The 21,530-nt window shown below is 43.7% G+C and overlaps 1 protein-coding gene across 1 annotated transcript in view; it reads right to left on the bottom strand.

The window, feature by feature from the left end:
• Positions 1-21,530, bottom strand: part of LOC104255753 (phospholipid-transporting ATPase FetA) — a 67,716-nt gene that overhangs the window by 30,098 nt on the left and 16,088 nt on the right. The window contains 8 exon segments of the mRNA XM_059833728.1: positions 3,303-3,391; positions 4,364-4,522; positions 8,354-8,436; positions 9,621-9,691; positions 9,881-9,953; positions 11,550-11,611; positions 12,582-12,680; positions 15,226-15,339. Of these exon segments, the coding sequence (XP_059689711.1) occupies positions 3,303-3,391; positions 4,364-4,522; positions 8,354-8,436; positions 9,621-9,691; positions 9,881-9,953; positions 11,550-11,611; positions 12,582-12,680; positions 15,226-15,339 (750 nt within the window).

Genomic DNA, 21,530 nt, shown 5'->3' with positions numbered 1-21,530 from the left:
TAATCATCGTGACTTAAGGATATGTGAGAGGCATGACCTGGGCACAGGTAATATCCTTTATTAAGCCAATAGACATAGACAGAGAAAATACGCAAGCTTGTTCATTTTCATAGATATTTCTGTTGGTCAAGTAAAAGATATTACTTCTCTCTGCAGACCTGGTTTGTTGTAAAAGAAATTTTTTAGAAGAGCCAGCTGGATCTTCTATCTTACCACTGTATCCTGAATGATTCCTCCCTGCACCACAGGTTAAAAATTGTCAGTTCGTAGAATATCACAATCCATGTAGGAAATTCAACATATGATTTAGCAACAGAAATACACATGGGTCAAGAGAGCAGCTGAACTTTCCCGTATCACAGCAGCTCTTGTCTACCACTGCACTTGCTTTATGTACATTTTGCTTTATGTGCATTTTGCACATCAACGCTCTCATCCCTAACAGCTCAACTTGTGTGCAATACTTGTGCTTACACAAAGTTCACTAACATGCTGTTTGCTTTGAGACAAATGCAAAAGACCAAGCTGTTAACAGCAGCCCGGAAGATTAATTTCTGTGCAGTGAAACAACTGTGTGCAGGGTGTTGTAATCCTAACCACAGCTCTGCAAGAGAAGGACGTGAAAAATTCCTGATCGTAGGCTTGTGCTCACTCATGGGGCTTCGCAGTGTGAACATCCTCTCTCTCTGGGTCCTGCCCATGCGGTGTCTGTGAAAGATCATCCGCAGGACTGAGTAGGATTTTTGTAAAGAGGAGGTGACTTTTGACAAACATTTCCTGTTGGACTGTGAATTAAAACTGTCTTGGTTTCTTTATTGGCACTTGGAGTTCTGTTCCGGGTTTTGAAGCAGTAAGTTGTTTAAGAGATGAAGGTGACAGCCCTATTTCTCTGAAAACATACTCTCCCAAGCCTGCTAAAAAGTAAGTTTTGGAGAAAAAAGCATTCCTGGAGCTGGCGGGTGTGTCCCGGTGGAGGAACATTCACTTCTCTCTCAGATCCCCGAGAAGCACTTCCAAACATGAAAAAACAGCTCTGGTTGCCATCTGGAAGGGTTCACTCCTTATTAACTCTTGTTGGGACAGACCAGGGCGACATTTGCCCAGGACTCAGTTGGCGAGCCCTGCTTAAAGACTGCTTTGTGCCTGGAAGTTTTATGGACAGTTAAACCCAAAATAAGCTTTGCCAGTGTTAACATGGAACAAGTTTCATTACACTTAAAATGAGCTATTTATAGGAAGCTGTGGCTGCTGTGTATTTCCAAACTCAAGAGCGCAATATACTGCCTCCTTTTATGACTGCGCTTTGTGAACTTTGACCACCCAGTGAGCTGGAAGGACCTGATGCCACATCCCCTTGGGTGTGCAAAGAGCCAGGTGCTTAGGGTAGGACAGAGCTTTGCTTAGACATCAGAATATTAGATGCCTTAAAAATGCGTAAAGGAATAAAACACACCCTTGTCTCCATCAGCGCCCAAGAACCCAGGCACAGGCTGATGCAATCGGCTGCAACTTGCTCAGTTTTTTAAAACGGAGCCAGGAGGTAAATTAATCTCATTTGTGTTCACGAAGAGAGGCCAGACAGACTGAAAGCTCTGGGTGGGACCCTTGACTTCTGAAAGGAGATTTGGCAAATCTTAATCAAATGCTAAATTCCACCTTCCCTATTCAGTTTTTCTCTGCTCTGTTTCTGTGTCCTGTGGATCCCCCACAGCCCTACCCCATTGCCCATCCTCCTCTCCAGCTAAAGCATAGCAGAACACCTAAGAAAATGTGAAGTTTTTCAAATGCTTGCAAAATTTTGAATGGAAGAGCCCCAAACCTTGTTTGTTTTTGCTGTCCCCTGAAGCATAAGGTAAGAAAACACTGAGGAAAACAAACTGATGCTATTGATCAGGATTTTCACCTGGCCGAGATTGGTGTAACGTTACTGAAGTCAAGGGCATGTCCTTACGGTACACAGAGCAAGGACTCAAGAGGGCTTGAAGATGACCCTGGAATGGCTCTCTGTGCTGTGGCACTGTTTTACAGCAAATACGCACATGCAGATGTTCAGAACACTGCTTCACAGCTCTGGGAGTTGGGCTAACTGCTGCTGCTTTGGTGCAATTTCAGCCGCACAGAGACACAACTGGCTCTGTCCACTAACATCTCCCATCCCTGGGCCCACCTAAAGAGCTTTTGGGATCCTGAGAAAAAAGCAGGAGGACAGGGGCTGGGATGAAGTGGCAAGGTTGGAAAGTGGTGCCATCCTGGAGACGTTTGTGCTATAAGCCCCAGTGCTGAGGAGGCATGAAGTCACGGAAGGCAGGGCGAGTTCAGGATAGCCTTGCTGTGATGGACAGACTCCTGTTCGATGCCTTCTCCAGGGTTTGCTCCAGCACCTGGGGATGGATCCTGGCCCCAGCCTGGCTGTGAGGTTGGGCTGGGGAGCAAGGGCAGGAGGGAAGAAGAGGGAGCAGTGGCCACCAGACCTTCCCAGTGTCATAAACTGAAGGTGGTGCAGCATGCATGAAAAAGCATGACAAACTTGCACCCAAAGGAACATAAAAGCCTGAAACTAAAGAGCTTTTCTTCAAGCAACATTGAGTAAGGCAGCGTCAGAGTGTATGTCTTCCTTCCCTGAGTGGCTTTGAACTCAAGCTTGTAAAATCTTGGGACAGTCTGTAAAATAATCACTACTTCTGCCTGGAAGTATTTGCCATTTGTTAAAACCACTGACAAGCTTAACCTTCAATCAGATCTGTTTTCCAATTTGAGGAGAGCGCCTGCTATGTAAGATTAGTGTTTTCAAATTTCCCAGCTGCTAAAAACACCAGTTTCTGAGTATTAATGAGACCATGTCTAATATTTTACCCTAATGTGTTAAGTCAGAACCTGACATCATGTAAATTAACAAACTCAATTACCAAGTCCTATGCAGATACCACCAGAGATGCCAAGAAATCAGGAAGAAGAGAGAGAACTGCTAATGTTTATTTAAATAGAAAAAGACAAAATTACTAGGGAAAAAAGGCATTTGCAGGCTTCAAAGTGATTCTTACAAAAAAATGCAAAACAAGGAAGAGAAGAGCAAAGGAAAAGCTCAGAAGAAAGGTCCTTAATGATGTCAATGTAATGGCCTTGCTTTGCAAGATGGGCTGGCAGAGATGCTGCAGAACTCAGGCTGCTAATAAATTATTACATAGTTTTTCTTTTTAGCATTAGTCACTTCTGATATTCTCTCATTTGTGTGGACAAAGAGGTGGAGCATCTGGAAATGATGAATACACCTGAAGAAATGAAGACACATGAATCAGACTTACCACCAACACAAGGACATTCATGAGCCGATCAATGCTCGTCCGTTTAAAAGTTGTTTTTCCACTGTTCTGCATTAGTTTGGTGTCTGGCCCTGGAGGTGAAACACACTCGTGAATTTTAGTAATAGCCATTCTACAGCTGATTCCCTCTGAGGCCCCACTGTGCTTTGCAGCATAAATACCCATCACAGCTTTCTCGAAGGGAGGTACATACAGTTTACAGTGCCAGTGGGAAACTTAGGCAGAAAAAGGGTAAATCGCTTGCATTAGATCATATGGAGAGAGTCACATAAAGCCATTAATTCTGGATTTTGACCCTACTCTCTTCTTTCAACAGTCACTCCTCCCTTTTAGGTTAATTACTTTTCACAGAATACCTGAAACTGCTGTGTTATTGGTGACATATTATACATCATCTCATATGTCTACAGCAGTATAGAAACAATAGAAGGTCTATGCTCATAAAAAGCATAGATCTAATGATCTACAATAATATTACTGATGACCCTGATATTCCAATATGGATTAAAATCACATAGAAATGATGTGGAATTTTTAATCTAATACACTTAAGAGTGAAAAATTTTGAACAAGCCTGGTGAGAGAAAGACTCCAGTTGGCCCAGTGTGGAGCAGTAAAGGCAGATTTAATTCAGCTTTAATTCTTAAAGAGATATAATTCTTATATTCTTTCTTATTGATTGATCAAGACTTCTCTCATGTACTTTGCTGCATGCATTTCTGAAATGAAAGACTACTTCTGCTTATGAAAGCACTTAATCAAGATGGAATTGGATGTTGTAATGTAGCATTTGCAATCTGGTTTTCTCTTATAGACCACTATAAAACAATCTCAGACTCAAATCCCCTGTAATATGCATAATTTCTAGCCTAGAGTTAAGCCAAGGGATATCATGTATTGTTTTGCTTTTGTTCTTGTACCTGGTAGAAACATATTTTCCAAAGAGGAAGATACTTGGCTCCTTTTTGTGCATACTGGGTGTGATGTACTTCCATCCTAGTGCTGCTGTGCTCTGCAGTTCACATGTCAATTTTTCTACCTACCGGCATAAATAACGAGACCAAAGCACCATTCTGTGTTCCTAATAGTGCAGCCCCTCAGCAACATCTTCTCATTGTCCAGGGCATACTTCTCTCCTCGAAGACTAAGGGTTCCTGTGAACTTATCCAGTTTGTTATTTGGTGCCTCACATTTGACTTCACCTGTAAAAGGAAGGTAAAAACAAAAATGGAAGTCTCGGCCCAGGAAGATGTCAGTCAATACTGCATTCTCAGCTGTTCCCCAGACAGGGAATGTTTCACACTGTAGCTGCAGTCCACTCCTGACTCTGTTGTTCCCATCTTGTATCCTATATTTACTGATGTTTTGGGATATTGCTCCTTTCCCATATGCATGTCATAATCCAATGAACCACAATGAACTTGGGTTTATCCTATTCTTTGAACACAGCAGTTTTTTACTGTTAGAGTACAAAACAAAGTTTCCACAGCTTTTATGTGGGTGAGAAGAAATGTTGAACCAGCAACACACTTTTAGTCCCTTCACAGCAAGTTCGTAGTGGTAGGATGTCACTGGATAACTTTAGCTAAAAGTGTTGACCTCACATAATTCCTATTCCATTTTCTTTAGAACTGCAGGAGCCCAAGCAAGAAAAATCATAGCCTGAAGGCTGCAAAAGAGTAATTAAGTGAGGTGTCTTTTTTCACTGTTTTTTAATTTCATCTGTTTCATAACTTAAGTCCCAGTGGCAATGAAAAAAGATACTGCTACTTTCTTTGGCCATGCAGCTGACACTGTAAGTGACTGGAGGGCCTGTTTCTATTTCCACGCTTTGTATTTATTTCTTGTAATAAAATGTGTTCACACAAAACGGTAAACACAGCTACTTCAGTCTAAAAATTACTATTTAAATCAACATTTGCACTTGACATCTAAAGATTCAAAGCAGAGCCCTGTGGATGTATTGAAAAGAACTGGAAAATACAAATACACCTTATTGAAAGGGAATCCAAGAGTTCAGTCTGTTCAGTCAATCAGCAGGAACGTTAAAGTTATTTTGATCGCAGGCTGCAAATATCTACATAAGGACTAGCATTTAGAGATAATACAGCTCTTCAGCTGTTCTCAGACAAAACACAGCAGGCTCAGGATACTCGAAACAAAATCCAGAGAAGCCCAGAAGAAAAGTACAACTTTAAGTATTGCAGTAGTCTCCACCACTGCGAATTTTAAAATCAAGAATGGATGTTCTTTTCATAGAAAGGTAGCTCTATTCTAGGGCAGAAAAATCATCGGATGTGAAAGATGAAGTGATTAGGAAATTCTGTGACATATGTGACATCAGAGCTCATACTAACAACTATGCTGATTTTCTATCATCTAGTTAGTCCAAGAACAATCAGACCTGTACTCCGTCATTTCTAAAAGTCTACAGTAACCAGACCCATCTCACTGCAGCCCTTGCAACCCCTTGAAAAGCACAGAGAAAACAGAGGCTTTGCAGCACAACCTGAAACACAGCACAAGAAGACTCTGGTGAACGAAACCGTGAAAATGATCCCTCACCAGGACGACTGTGCCTCTCCGCATGCCAGCTGTGGGACAACGCTCGTGTGAGCACCTTGCACCTCAACGTCCACACCTGCTTTCCCGTAAGCGGGTGGGTCTGGGTTACTGATATGCTGATTTTGAGATCAGAAGAGATTCATCCGAATTAGACTGATCACAAAAAAGTAAGAAGCTCTAGAGATTCACCCTATATACTTGCACTGACCCCAGTAACTTTGCAGCAGAAGATACCTCAGCGAGGCACCGTGCCTCCTGTCTCCTCCTCCCATTGACAGCAAGACGATACCTGCATGCATTTCACCTGAAAGAGTTAAACACTGCCAAGTCTACATGTGATAAGTAGTAGGTAACCGAAAAGTATTGTTTCCTTTCTCGTCTCCCAGTTCCCCAAATCAAATAAAGAAGTTCAGCATTTTGCAAGCGTCTTCCTTATCTGAACCATCACGATGTCAACAAACATCATAACTCACATTAAGCATTCCACTGAGTGCCTGTATTAGCTGCTCAACCCTTTCCTCTCTTCCTGTTTTACGAAGTAATCAGATAAAGAGTTACATAAATATTTAAATACTTCTACAGAGTTTTGCTGGGGAAATGCAAAGTTGGGTCTGATTCCAGGCACTCTTCCCAGTACTTTGCCAAATATAAATCATCCTGGGGAACATTTTACTCATTTTAAGTATTGCAAAGAGGCCACTTTTCTTTACAATATAACTAAAAAGGAGATTTAAAGGATAAATAAATAATTGAGAAAAAAAAGTTTTAATTTTCCAAAATATTTTGAAACATTTTTTAAATTACACGGTTTCAAGAATGCAGTATCCTTAGATAAGCATTACAGAGAAAACGCTTGAAAAATTATATAAGATTAAGATTTTGCTTACAAGTTGATACACACTGCAGCCTCTTCAGGAAAATAATTAAGGCATGCCACTCTGACTATTAACATAAAGCATCTAACTGCACCTGTAAAAACATATTTCTCAAGACCTAAAACACTCAGAACCTCAGCCGTCACTTCAAAGAAATCCTGATGTACTGAGCTGATACCCAGCTCAGACCACACACATTATTTCATAAAACCTCAATGTAGAAAGCAAAGAGACCGTCCCAGCTATGCTAACTTTCTGCCACGTCCCCACGATTTGTCCTGGAATCATCTAGTTATTTTGAAGAGAATTTTTCCTCTTTATCTAAAAATATTTCCTGAGAGCCTGCAGACCTTGAGACCTTCCAAGGACAGGAGCACTCACTCCACCCCTTTCCATACCGACTCTTCCTGTAATCCTGCCCTTGTGCCTAAACCAGCAGGGCACTGCGGAGCATGACTAACACCACTTGCTCTGTTCCCCCATCCTCTCTCTGCAGACAGATGATGTGTGAGCATGGAGTATTCTGTTTTTGACAGGTCTGGCTCCTTTCTGTGTATGTGCTGCTATATATTCCCTGGCATCCAGTGACAGGATGCGTGGGAATGGTTCAAAGCTATGCCAGGGGAGGTTTAGACTGGACATTAGAAAGCCTTCTTTACCAAGAGGATGGTCAAACACTGAACAGGCTTCTTAGAGAGGTGATTGATGCCCCAAGCCTGTCAGTGTTTGAGGCATTTGGACAATGCCCTTAACAACATGCTTTAATTTTTGATCAGCCCTGAAATGGTCAGGCAGTTGTACTAGATAATCATTGTAGGTCCCTTCCCACTGAAATAGTCTATTCTATTCTATTCTATTCTATTCTATTCTATTCTATTCTATTCTATTCTATTCTATTCTATTCTATTCTTTATTTGATACACAAAACAGTGCTAAGAAAGGATATGTTGCCCGTTAACCACATCTGCACTGCTTGTCTTTTTAAGTATCTTAAAATGCCGTCTTTATTGTGGCATCAAGAGAGGAGAGAAATGCTGGCAGGGCAAGGCTTCAGGCTAGGAAGTAGTCACCTGTCCTGTGTGCACAGTTAGTCCTCAGGTCTGCACGGTGTCTGGGAAGTGCTGCTGCTCAGAAGCTAAATGTAATCCATGCATCAGCATTGCTGCATTAATGTAAAAATGCAGTGTGAAAATATTTTGAGATCAGAACTAAGCACACAGTTTTGGGAAAACTGTTTCCACTGTGCAATTACATGAACTCTTGAATGGAGGTTTGAGGTGGGTAGTCTCAACATGGACAGACAGACGTGAAAGACACGTGTGCAGCCAGAAGGAGAATTCCCACCAATGCAGTTTCAGGTTATAGCCATGCATGGCACTGAGACCTGCGGGTGAAGGGGGATGTCTTTCTCTATGTATGCTGTTTATATAGGTTGTACAGACTGCAATGCACCCATTCTGTTTTCCTGCTGCTGCATCCAGAGGACTCCTAGCAGGGAGCAGGGGACAGCCTGCAAGGAAGACTCCCAGGCACTCTCCGGACTCTGGTGTTTGGGCAAGTCCTCTGGAAAGTGAATTTTCCATGTAGACTCACCATTGAATTCTGTCAGTTTCTGAAGATCTTCTCCAAGCTCTGCAGTGACTGTCAGTGCCTGCTTCACCTTCAGGTTGGTTTCACTGTAACAAATAACATGAGAGAAAAACGTGAACCGAAAGTCCTATATGAACCGAAAGCTGTCCCTGAAAGTCACTTCTGTTCTTGAGGACAGTCTTCTTTTGAGACATTTGATGGACCGTGCCATCAGCAGCCTTTTTTTACCTGGCCAAAGGGTGTAGCTGTCTCTCTCAGTTGCAAAGACAGGCAAGCAAGGGGAATTCTGGATGTGGTACCATGGTACCAAAGAAAGTGAAGGGGCTCTGTCTTCTCATTTTCACTACAATGTGCAAGACCATGCATCTCAGCTCGCTGAGCAGCTCGCTGTCTATCCTGCCACTCATGCCACACTGAACCCTGAGGTATCTGAGCATATAGGAGAGCTCTGGATCTTCTCCCATGGCACTCCAGTCCTGAGGAGTACTCAAGTCCTGGGACTAGCTAGCTGGGGAGTTTGAAATGCAATGTCAAAGAAACACTGTGTTTGTTAAGGGCCTCCTGGCACTTGCATGCACAGGAACTACAAGCTCGTTTTCAGCAGGAATCAGGCAGGGAAAGTCCAGAGGGCTGTCTGTAGGGTATTGGGAGAGACATGATTCCTTGATCTCTCTGGTCTTGCTTAGTCCTTCAAGCTGATGCTAGCTCCAGGCAATGCAGCAAAGGTAATGCAAATACGGTTATAAAGATGAGGTCAGATCTAGTTTATTCCAATTAATACAAATTAGTTGCAGCCCTCTGACTTGTAGACTGCTGTGCCCTGGGGTGAGCAACATTCGTAAGCCTTTGCAGTCTCCGTGCATTAACATCATGGTATAGCAGTCCAAAGGAGATTACTGGAGTTATTTGTTGTGATTATCTCACCCAGATAATCTGGCTAAGAGAAAAGACTAAGGGAGACACAAGAAACAGAAAGCTACTGCCAGTGACCTGGGATATTGCAAGAACACATTTTAAACTAACTCTCAGTGTTAGAAGAACTGTCACTAAAAATAAAAGGAAGAGTCCCTCCCTCATTTGCACTGAAAGAGGCAAAAGTATCCACCAGAACATGTTACTTTCAAGATACCTACCCAAAGTTTATTCTATGTATTAGGAAACTCTTGCTACAAAAGCTATTGCAGGTAAGTCTGCAGCACCCAGGGTCACCAGAGAAGATTTGGCCTTGCACTGGCAGCAGTGATTGCACCCTGGGGCCAGGCTCACTTACCCATCCAGTTCAGCTGTCTCAATGTATGTCAGGCTGTGCGGCTCGCTGCTCGACAGTAACAGCAGATCGGCCTGAAGACGGACAGACAGACTTGGCGTGAGTTCACACGGTCAGAGGGCATGGCACCACAATGCCGCTTGTGGTTTCTGCAGACTGCAGGTCTCTGAGGCAGTTAGCGTCACTACTGACTCATTTGCTTGTGAGTGATAAGAGTAATTACGAGACTAACTGTGAGCAGGATGGAGAGAAACTGTACTCACCGTCACAAAGTTGTTGTTTTCTAGTTTTATTATATCTCCCACTTGGACATTCATCCATTTTTCATCCTTTAACCTGCAAGAAAACTCCTAGTAAGTAGGCACAAAAAGCAAACACCACTTGGGAAAGTAGGACATGGGGCTCTGCTCCTGAAGCCAGACTGCAGGTCACATCAGGACTTGAGCTGTTGGTGAGATGGAGCAGGGTCTGCCATGATGTGGCCTGATCCATACTAAGCTGAGGGACCACCACAATACAAAAAACTTCTAACAGGGGTTGGGGTGACCCGTGCAGGGTTGAGACCAATCCCCACAATGGCAGTGCAGTCCATGTGCACTGTCCTTCTCTCTGGACTGACTACTCCCTTCCTTCTCCTAAAGGGCCACATTGTCTCAGAAAAAAGCTCTACTTTGCATAACAGACTTCCCAAACACCTGGGAAAATTGCCAGTTGTGTTAGTTTTTCTAAGTGGTATTAAGGGCCAGAGCAAGAGAGATGGTTCTGTGTGGGTCTGGCTGTCAGGAAGGTCAATGCAGGTGCTTTGGCCATGCATGTGCCTCGCTAAGCCCATGTCTGCAGTGGCCTTCACAGCACTAAGCAAGATGTGCATGCAGACAGCCAGCTAAACTGCAAGTGCCAATGTAACCAAGTCATGACAGTTGTATATGCAAAATCTAGAGGTGAGAAATATCAAGAGCTCTATCAAAATAGGACTTCATTCTTGAGTTCAGCTCAGCCTTGCTTTTTCAATGTTGGTCAGAGTTGGGCAGGACCTATGGTTTCCAGTTTTTGAACAAAGGCAAAATAGTAGAGAATTTCTATTTCAATGTATGTTTCCTAGACACAGTAGCTAATACACAGTAAACTAAGAAACTGGTTTACTTAGCAGAAAGCACAAAAAGTATGTTCCTATTCTTCAGTTTCCAATTATATTTTTAACTGTTTGATCATCTGTTGGAGTTTACACAACATACTGCTATCTATAGTACAGAAAAAAAAGTAACCAGAGACTTCACAGCTGTCTACAGCTGTGTCCTATGCACAGTTGGACTCCATGGAGCCACAAGTAAACAGCACATCTGCTTGCTACAAAAGCCAAAGCCTCTGCTATTTTTTCTGCAGGATAGAACAGTGCTAGCAGTACAATGTCCAAAGCACACAGCTGGAATGTTTTGAGTACACCTAAGTCAGAAGTGCTACACACACTCAAAGTATTATGACATGTATGAGGAAGCTATTCCTGCTTCTTAATTTAAAATAACTTGCCTAGATAATGCCTAGTTTTGCTTAATGCAGGAATAAATGCTATGAACATTAATGGACATGGGAAGATAGTCTTGTTTGTCACTTCCAGGGTAAGGAGTAAAATAATACAATACTCTCAAAGTATTGCTTATTTAAACATATATATATATATATATATCTCCAGGAACAGAAAGGGTTTACTTTTTGTTAGTGCAAGGTCACAGCCACAATGTCTGCACTGATTGTGATACTGTGTCTTGGGATTGTTCGTCAGACACATAGTCCAGAACTGCATGGTGAACTAACTACGTGAAAGACAATTCGATTTTAAATAGTTTAGTGATCCTTGGGAATCACACAGAAAAAAAATATTATTAATAAAATGCTCCTCCCAGTCCAAATTACAGCAAAAGAAAAAGGACTTACATGCCATTGATCAGGACCTGGACTGGGCGGTTGTTGACGTGTTTGTCGCTTTTGTGTCGATTCTGAAAATTTGATCAGTATGTTAAAAGGCATTTCCAGGAAACCAAGCACACAAGAACTGTAAGCCGTTCATTAACATTTTAGGTTTCCACCCAGCTGGCTGAATGGGTTGGGCAGATTAAAGTCACAACTGAGTCCTAGTCGAGCCCGTGTTGACGGTAGTAACACAGGGAATAACTGGTCTGCAAAGACCAACAGGCAACACGGGGCTTGCTCTTGGAGGGAAGAAGGAGGGTAGAGCCTTATATGCCACTTAGCACCGTCCTGACTCAACTGGTGTTGGTCCTGCCCATCACGGTTTTGTAAGATAAGCACCCAGAGAAATCCATTCCTCTGCTGTGATATGGAAAGTGGCCACGGATGTTCTGGCATTGCTCCCTGGGAGAGCACCTCGCCACCTCTCACCTGCCTATTTGGAAAGTTGCACCGAGTCTCCATAGAGCATCAAAATTATTAAACAACAAGCGAAAATCAGATGCTAAACTCAGCTCTAATATCACCCTGTGAAGTCAATGGGACTTTGACCATCAGCTCTGATGGGAGCAAACTTTGGCCAAAGCTGTGCAACTTTGAAAAATCACACGCAGGTTGTATGCTTACTTCCTACCAGATGTTTTTTCTGCCTACATTGCAGCTGGGTGGCAGAGGATGAGCTCTCCCAAGTGGAAGCCTAAGAATAGACTTCTGTGCATGTGTCCAGACATATCTATTGGTGACCACATTTTCAGACGTGCTGAGCAGTTTCAGAGAAAGTAAATGGAGCTGCTGGGCTGCAGCAGTTTGGAAATTCTAGTTCCTTTTTAGGTAATGAACCATAGATTTGGGGATCTAATCTCAGGCCCCATCTTGGCCACAGACCAGTTGTCCAATTGCCTGCCACCGGCTGTGTTTATTTTAAGAGGTTTGCTTTAGTCATTGTGCTGAAGAATCACAGGCAAACTCCAAAGTACAGGTCAGCAACACGGATCTTACGAAATCATCGATGGCATCCTTGACTCCCGATACAGCCAGCACCAGCACTAAGGGCACCACCGTTGTAAACCAGGCCAGCGAGGAGATCTGAGGGATCAACTGTAGGAAGAAAAGATCTGAGTTGAGGCCTCTCCTGGCAGTTCAGCAAACAGACGGAAACAAAACACTTTTCTGTGGCAACTGCACTTAACCTTTTTCTGTCATATCTGAATACACAATAAAGACAGAAATGCAGCTCTATCACGTATGTGTGACCGCACAGAGGTGGGACAGCCAGGAAACCCACGCTTTGCTTACAAAACAAGCTGTAATTTAGGATATAAACATGGAGCTGTCAGGAAGTGCACTGGGTTGCTCTTTCTTGTTTTTTGTAACATTAGGATTGAAGAGTCCCAGCGGATTTCTCTGGAGGCACTGACATGGGCAAGCCTGCTGTGAGGGACCCAGAGCTATCTGAGCAAGGGCTGCTGTGCAGAGCCCTCAAACACTTCTATTTTTTGTTTCAGTAACTCTTCACATTTTGCCGAAGTAAACTTCATCTCAATAAACAACACACAGCTGTTGCCAGGGCTGACCTTGCTCTTCCAAGATCAACAGAGCCATTTTTGTTTCCCACATCATTAAAAGTGAGAGGACCCAAGAATTGAAGGTGACTCTGTCACGACTTCAGTGGTGCAGAGATGGATGTCTTAGCCCAGCGTAGTTCTCCCCTTCCTCTAGAAGAACAGCGTTAATGATGGAAGCACTGTGATACCAGCATCACTGTGTCCATCGGATTGTATTTGGGCAGTGTCAACTCCACGTGCATTGTGAAGTTGGCATTTATGCCACTAAACCAGCTGCTTAAGGGTGGAGAGCTGCTCTTTGAGATCGCTCCTTCCACTGCACTGTCTCAACCCAGATCCTACAGGCACCACCAAATCCAGCCAGGAGGAGTGAAGTTTAGAGGCAAGCACAGCCCTGCTCCACTGTGGAGGCTGCAGACACATAAGGACAAGAAGAAATGACCTCAAATTGCACCAGGGGAGGTTCAGGCTGGATATTAGGAAAAATTTCTTTACTGAGAGAGTGGTGAGACACTGGAATAAGCTGCCCAGGGAAGTGGTGGAGTCACCATCACTGGAGGTGTTCAAGGAACGTGTGGATGAGGCACTGTGGGACATGGTTTAATGGGCACGGTGGTGTTAGTTGATGGTTGGACTTGATGATCTTACAGGTCTTTTCTAACCTTAGTGATTCTGTGATTCTCACCTAAGTGGGAATATGCATGTCTTACTGCGCTGTGCCAAAGGAGTGGGGAGGCAGAGTCCCCACAGCCTACCCTCCACATCCGCCCCTGATGCAGGAAGAGATACTCCCAGTGCTACAGGGATGGAGTGAGTGGGCAGAAGAGGGAAAAAATTAAATGGAGGAATATGTATATATAAAAGACTAATGGCTGCCTTCTTTAGCCTACCTTGATGCAGGCAGCAGAAAAAGCTGTATGCTTTTATATACAGTCTCTCCTAGATGGTTCCACAAAAGACACAGTGGAATAATTTAAGGCATATCATTTGAAAGACTATGAATTTGATAGACAAACAGCTAGAGTGCAGTACAACAACACAGGAACAGCGCTGTCAGCTTAGCTGAAAAGGCACTTTCACTAGTTTCTTGAAAAATATACGTGGGCTGAAATTTCCCAAATTTGTTCCCTGTAAATAAGCAAAGATTGTACGTAGTTTGCTACAGGCTTAACAAAATTTTGCCTATGCTTTTTTTGGGGCTGAAATTGAAAAAGAGCATTTGAAAAAGGTAATTTTGCAAAGTTGTGTACACTGAAATGGTCAAATTTAAAATAGCATACTTGAAACATAATCAAAATTATACCCTTTTTTGATAACGTGTATTCCAGTATGACTCAGCAACAACACAGTACACTGTATTTATCCATATTCTAGCAAAGTGCAAAGGGGCAGAAATCCTGATACCAATTTCTCCAGTGCATTCAGCTTTCAGGCAGAGTATTATTATCAACAGCGATGGGCAAGGTGCAGCTCAGCGCTGTTACAAGCCACAGGGTTCATTAGTGTTACCAGTGTCTGACACGCTCCATATTAGACACCTTCCTCACCCTGCTGAGCAGGGAGCAGCAATATTCAGCTTTAGGCAAACTAGCTCCAATTTTGAGCCTTCCTGATGTTAACTCCTTCCTTCCCAGAGAAACAGTACAGGTTACAAATTTGTTCTTCTTCATGCTGTTTCCTTTGAGACTGCCAACGGAATTTGCCTTCAAACCTATGGATAAGAGACAACTTCCTTCTGTACTACAGGAGGAATAAGTAATGCAAATCCAAGGACAGCCAGGAGCACTCAGATGGAGACACAAAGGGGTAGTAGGTAGGGCAGGGCATGAAAAAGGTACATAATTTGTTGAAAACTTTAATTACATTTTTTTCTTCATTTAGTTCAAACCCTCATAACCAAAGGTAAGAGAGGAAATGGCTTTTTTTTTGCCTTACTTTCTATCATCTACTTTGAGGTATTACTAAAACGCAAATTCATAACCGGGATATAGCTTGCAGTTTATTACAACTATCAATACATAGACCTGCTTTGAAAGCAGACAACGCAATCTGCTAGAAACAGCACAGTGAATTCATACCTGCAAAATCAGCAAGAAAAGAAAGTAAGCGTTGGCTATTCGCTGAAACTGTTCAAACAGGTTGAGAGGCAGGAAAGTGAAGAAGTTGTATTTCGATGTTTTAATTGAATTGTTCTGTAGGGAAAAAAAGGAAAATAAATAGGATTGGTAAAACAGGAAACAAAATTACAGCACAACCCATTTCAACTGTGTTTTACTTGCTTATATTTAGCAATAGCATTGTTTCCAACAGCAGCTCAAAAAACATTTCCTTTTCCCCACACAGTCATGCTGAGCCTGGATAAACAGACAGAATTCCTCTCAGAATTGGTGAAAACATGATACTCAGTTTATGCCAGTGCAACAGCAGGTAGATACAGGTATATGTAGTCACTCACAGACAGAGACACATCATCTCTTTATTAGTCTCTCCACTTACATGATGCCCAAATAGAATTAAAAACAGTAACCAAGGCACAACTAAGACATTTTGCTGGTAGCGCCTACGAAGCAGTGTTAGAAAATGCATGCTAGTTTAATTATCTATAACTTGTCTGAGACTTTGAAGCACCATTCAGCTGGACAACCCCACGGGAGCTATAGGTCCTCCCAGGAGCAGAACATCACATGATTGTTTTCAGCTGATTCAGCAGCCTCTCTACTCAGCAACTTGGAGCAGTGGCTTGTTTCTATTCCACAAAGATCACTTGAATGCAGTGTTGTGCAAACAGCCACTAATACAAGAACTCACCATTTCAGTAAGCGAGTTGCAGCTTTGTTCCCTATTTCCAGTTTCCTCTTCTAATTGCAGAGAGCTCCTCCAGCCACCAACAATGGCTGCTCCCCTATCTCTCTTCTTCAAACCGGAGAAAGACCTGTGCTCAAGATTACAGAACTGGGTATTTTCTTCCTCAAAGATCAGAGCTCTCTGTTCCAATTCTTGCCACCTGATAGACAGGCTCAATCCACCATACTGAGCCCACCAGCTTGGACTGTCCCTTCAGTTTTTAGGTGTGCTAGACTTCCTTTTCATGTGAAGTTTGTCAAGCACTCATCCAGGTTTAGTCCTGGAAGTATGTATGCCATCTGTTGCTAGCACATCTAAAATTTCCCCCCTAGAAGCTCTCCAGAAGATGCCTATTAACCCCCTCCCAGGGAACCTAAGGTGTGACAGCACAAGGAGGCAGATATTACACAGTGCACCTTCATTCAGTAATAGATTTGCTGGTTCAACAGAAGAGAAAATGGTGATTGTAGTATTGTAATAGCCTTTAGATATCGCTAAGCTGGTGGGAGGACAGGAGCTACTAAGTGTGAATCACAGGCCACTTCCAATCCACGCATTATTCCAGGATCTCTACATCTAAACTGACACACATCAGCATGTTTCCACCATTAAACCAATTGTTTAAGATTACCATCGTAAGGTGTGTGTGTGGGAAGCTATTCCATTTTAGGCAGTTACTGGATTTCGCTATGTCCAGACAAAGTACATCAACATTCTTCAGCATTAACTTCATGTTTTATTCCTTGTACAAGCCAATGAATAAGTCTCTGAAATAGCAGAGATGGAAACACCCTTAATGGAAGGGAGAGCCAAATCCTCCCATTGATAGAACTCCAGCAAGAAAAAATGTTTATCAGTGATCATCATATAAACAATATTGCCTGTCTTCTGGCATCATGTAGCCATCTCCAGGTGTGGTTAACTCTGCCTGTGATCTAAATGTCCTGACACATAGTTAAATTTGGTTTATTTCAAAATTCTTCACCATGGGATATGTGCTGCATATAGGCTCCATGGACAACAGAAGCAATGGAATAGCAGCACCTTCTGCAAACCCAACATACAGAGAATTAAACTGCTTGACAAGTCTGTGTCCACCAGACACAGAGTCTGGCAGATTTTTTAATAAAAACTGGATCTAAAGATGCACCCTGCCCACTAATATGAACAAAAATATCACAGCCACTTAAAAAAAGAGAAGACAGTAGCTGCAGGAAAAAGTAAGTACAGGGGACCTGACCTTTGTGCATCAACAGATTTCGGAGGGTCACATACAACATGGGAAAAACTACTCAGTAAACACTCACATAAATTTATAGATCTTTGCCTGCAAAAATCTCAGAGGGGGATAAGAAAAGAATGGGAGTGGTTTATTTCAATTCCTGCCTTCTATTTCTGTCCATTAATTACGTCAGGAAAACCATTGAACCAGAGCCATTCATTTTGTTTCCTATTGCCATTAGGCATTGTAAAAACCCCAGATATAACAGCTTCCAAACGCTTAACTGCAAGAATCTGGACATCCAATATTTTCTCCATAGTAGTTCAAGTTCGTGATATTGTTTGACCGACACTGTCTTTTGGGACACTGGGACACTACAGACTTCAGGGTAAGGTCAGGGAGTATTATAGTGGACCTTCTCATTATTCTAGAATCTATAATTAAAACTAAGCACCAGAAAAAAAGGATTCCTCATAATCACTATGAAGATTTCTAATTCAACAAGTAACTTGTTCATGGCCCTCAGGGGCTAAAGGAATATCAATATTAAACAATAAAAACAACTAGGGAAAACTTCAGCCTTACCAATTCAAAGCTCTGCATTCCCACACCACGGATACAGTTGAAGCTCTGTGTAAGATATCGATTATGTTTCCATGCAATACTCCAGGGCTGCATGCTTTGACAGCTCGGGCTCTTGGCCGACTACAGGGAAATTGCAGTTGGCCTCTGCTCTTGATCTTACCCCACTCCGTGATGCTTAACACCATCACACCCTGTCACTCCTTTAGAGCTGTAGCAGAACCTGACTCTGAGGTGGGAGGGGTACTATGGGAACCTGCAGCACGGCGGTGTGTTAAACAGTCCATAGACAGCCATCATTTTATAAGCCATGCCTCTAATGCATTATCTGCCTTTCCTCCCTCATGCTCTGCCTTCAGTGAAGGAGACTCCCAAGTGATGGAGAGGAAATATCTTTGAAGCACCAATTAAGTATTAAGAGGCCTTACAGGAACTTCTCGTTCTCCTATAAATTTATAAAAATCAAACGTTTAAGAAAAGCAGCTGTATGGGTCAAGCACAAAGAAGGGAATCGGGAGCTTTACGCTTACTCCCAGATCTGCCCTAGACGTCTGGTTGACCATGGGCAGCCCCTGCATGCACTCGTGTCCTAAATGAATAGGCTCCAGCGTAGTTACCCACCGTCAGCCTCAAGCTCTCCAGATGCAAAGCTTGACATGAGAGCAACATTGTCTGTGGGTGAGGGATTATTCTCATCTGCTCTTTTCGGGGGCTTGATTCACACCTCCTGGTGGTGTGACTCCACCGAAATGCTGTCCCTAAGAATAGTGCTCATCGCGCCACAGTTGGTTACACAAGTCCAGATCTGGCAGATGAGCTGTGACTTTGGGGGTGTTTTCAGAAGCCCGCCTGTGACGTCCGACCGCGGGCAAACACTCAGCAGATGGCTCCTACCTTTGTTCACTGAGCAAACAAATCATCTCCTCACCATAAAAGTCACTGGAAATAAGAGACATTGCTGCTTTTGTAGTTAGATTACAGGGGCCCAAAGGTGATACCCAGAAAAGGCAGGGTATGACAGGGTAGTGACCATCTGAATTTATACCCCTAGCTCAGTGACATACTAGTTTCTAGCAGCTGGACAACCTGGCCCAAAGCAAATTTTAGCAAAACTTTTGTGATCCCGCAGGAAGGTGTTGTGCCGTGACACCTGGCAATTTCACTGGTACCCGTGTAGCACAAGGTACAGACCGATGAAGCAGCTGAGAAGCAGAAGTGGCTTTCCCACGTGCTTTGATAAAGCCTTGCAAGGAGGTGGCGGGAGCACAATTCAATGGCACTTCGTTTAACTGCAGCAGTGCAATTTGAAAGCACGCAGATGCCTTATGCAGAAATGTGACCATAGGGCTGTGAATGTGCTCAAGGACATCATATATAATAAACTCATGTAACAGGGCATGTGGTGCCACAGAGGCTTTGTTCTGATAGGGAGTACAGAATAGTCAGACCAGCTCAGTTTTAAGGCTACCAAGTGCACTGCTTTATTCCTGATGGTGGGCAGCGGCCCCAACTCAACAGAAGATGGAGAAAGGCCAACAGGATGCTGATGGGGTTCATCTGGTCCCTGTAAAGAACTCATCCTGACTCCCAGGAATAAAAGACTGGCCAAACATCAGAAATAAAGATGTCTATCCAACCCACGATCCGCTTTCTTTTTTTTTTCCTTTTTTCTTCTTTTTTCTTCTTTTTTTTTTTTTTTTTTTCCTTTTTAACAGCTTTGGGAATTTCTTACATATGTAACCCCTCGACTGCCCTCTTGGCAGCAATAATGAAGTGAGTTCCAGGATCCCATCACACGTTGGGTATTCCAGGAAAATCTCTAGGAAAATGTGGTCACTGGTTGTGTTTTCCTATGCTGTTCCTTCTGCCTGGTGTCATCTTGTTACAGAGCAGTTACTCATCACTGTGGTGAGCGTCCTCATCATGGTGGTGCAGAGGACACACAGGCAGACGGAGGTGGCATGGCTTGATGACCTCACGCCATCGCTCACAGACAGACCAAGTACAGGATCTAAAGGTCTTGTCTCTTAGTCATCTCCTTCGACTACACTGCCTTGTTCTCCTCCTCAGCTCAGTACCTGAAGCTGCTGCCAGGCAGGGAGGAGAAGTGAAGGGGAGGGGAGAGCATTGTTGAGTGGTGCAGAGGAGGCAAACTCCAAACCACCGTACTGTGTTCGTTAAGGTCTCACACAACCAGACCTCCAACCAGTACGGTAGGAGTTTTGTCTCCATGAGGTTTAAGTTAAGATGAAAAGTGGAGGAGTTGGTCCAAAGGAGTCTATGGACTTCACTGCAGCTCATATCTGGCACAGCTCAATCTTTCTGTGCTTGTCAGGGCCCTAATATGCCTTAAGGGCCTTGACCTCACCTAGCATCTCCATCCACAACCCCTGTCCAGGGCCCAAGAGCTCACTCAAGTCCCACCATGAGCCTTCAGTCCTTGCCTGAACTACTTTGTAGGAGTACCAGTCTCCATCCTGACATCTGTCCTAGTTTCCCAGATGGACCTATCCAGCTCTGCTTCCTGCATGGACCTTGGACCTATGGTGTAGTTTTGTCTTCAGCCCTGTCTCCTGCCGCTCCTGACTGAGCTCCCTAGATGGACTCTGGACCTGGTTGATCATCTCATCTTGTCTGGGATGGTCAGGGTGGGCCCCATTACTAGCATCCTGCCCTGTCCCCCCCAACCAGATGCTGCAGGACTGCACCCTGGTCAGTGAGGGCATTGCCTATGCTGGGGTGACCCTCTGCTCCCAGCTCGTCCCCTCTTGTAGGGCAGCCCTGCTCTGGCTGCTCCTTGACAGTGCCTCAGCTGGTCTTCAGATGAATCCAGCTAACATCTTCCTAAATGCAGAAGGAGCAGTGCAGGTTGCTGGTGTAGCTATTCCTTCGGGAGCTACTCAGACCACTTTTCACATGATCAGACAGCACTCCTTCAGCCTTGAGCCTGATGAACACCAGGAAATATTTGCAGCTTTAGAAGCCATTGCCACCATCCTGACCACACTGACAAGGTCCTTGAGGATAACCCACCAGGCACCCTTCTCAGATCAAAGCACGGAAGTGGAGGAGGTAGAGCGGAGTCTGAGCCCAATACCAGAGCTCCTTGCTCTCTGATTAAATTTCGAAGAGGTAAGAACACAGCGGCCACTCCAGCCCAGGGCAATGTGTATTGGCCATAGGAAGTCATATACATCCCTCCTATTTCACTGGAGAATTCATCAGGTGACCAGGGAGAACAAAAGCAGAGTCCAAGCAGCCCTCTCACTGCTGGTCCTGCAGAAAGGATGCTGGTTTGACCCTAGATCCTGATCCAAGGTGAAATTTGTTGTTGACTCACGGGCCCTGCATTTCCTCTCCTATTGTCTGAAAGCCAATTTCAAAGTTGTTTTCGCAGCCCTTCATGACGTCCCAGTGCAGCTGTGCTGAATTCCAATGTGAAAGTGAAGAAATGAAAGGGAATTGGGATCAGAACGAACATTAAAAGCCTTTAAAAGAGATTTTCTTCTCCAGGGTGTTGATAGACAGAAAGCCCATCGTGTTGGACCCACACGGGGCAGTCCCCTCTGCAGTTGTGCTGGGGACAGTGCAGCCAGACTGAGGACAGTGCAGCCAGATTGAATTGCCTCAGATAAGAACCGATTAAAGCCCTTAAATACTGCTGGACCACATCTGGCACCCTGCTTTTCACTTTATTTCAGTCTTTACAACAGGCAAATCTCTTACTGAAGTCAG

This window comes from Gavia stellata, chromosome Z, assembly GCF_030936135.1.
Source record: "Gavia stellata isolate bGavSte3 chromosome Z, bGavSte3.hap2, whole genome shotgun sequence".
Classification (NCBI taxonomy): domain Eukaryota; kingdom Metazoa; phylum Chordata; class Aves; order Gaviiformes; family Gaviidae; genus Gavia; species Gavia stellata.
Note: the sequence above shows the minus strand (reverse complement) of the source record. Positions and strands in the feature narration are given on the sequence as shown.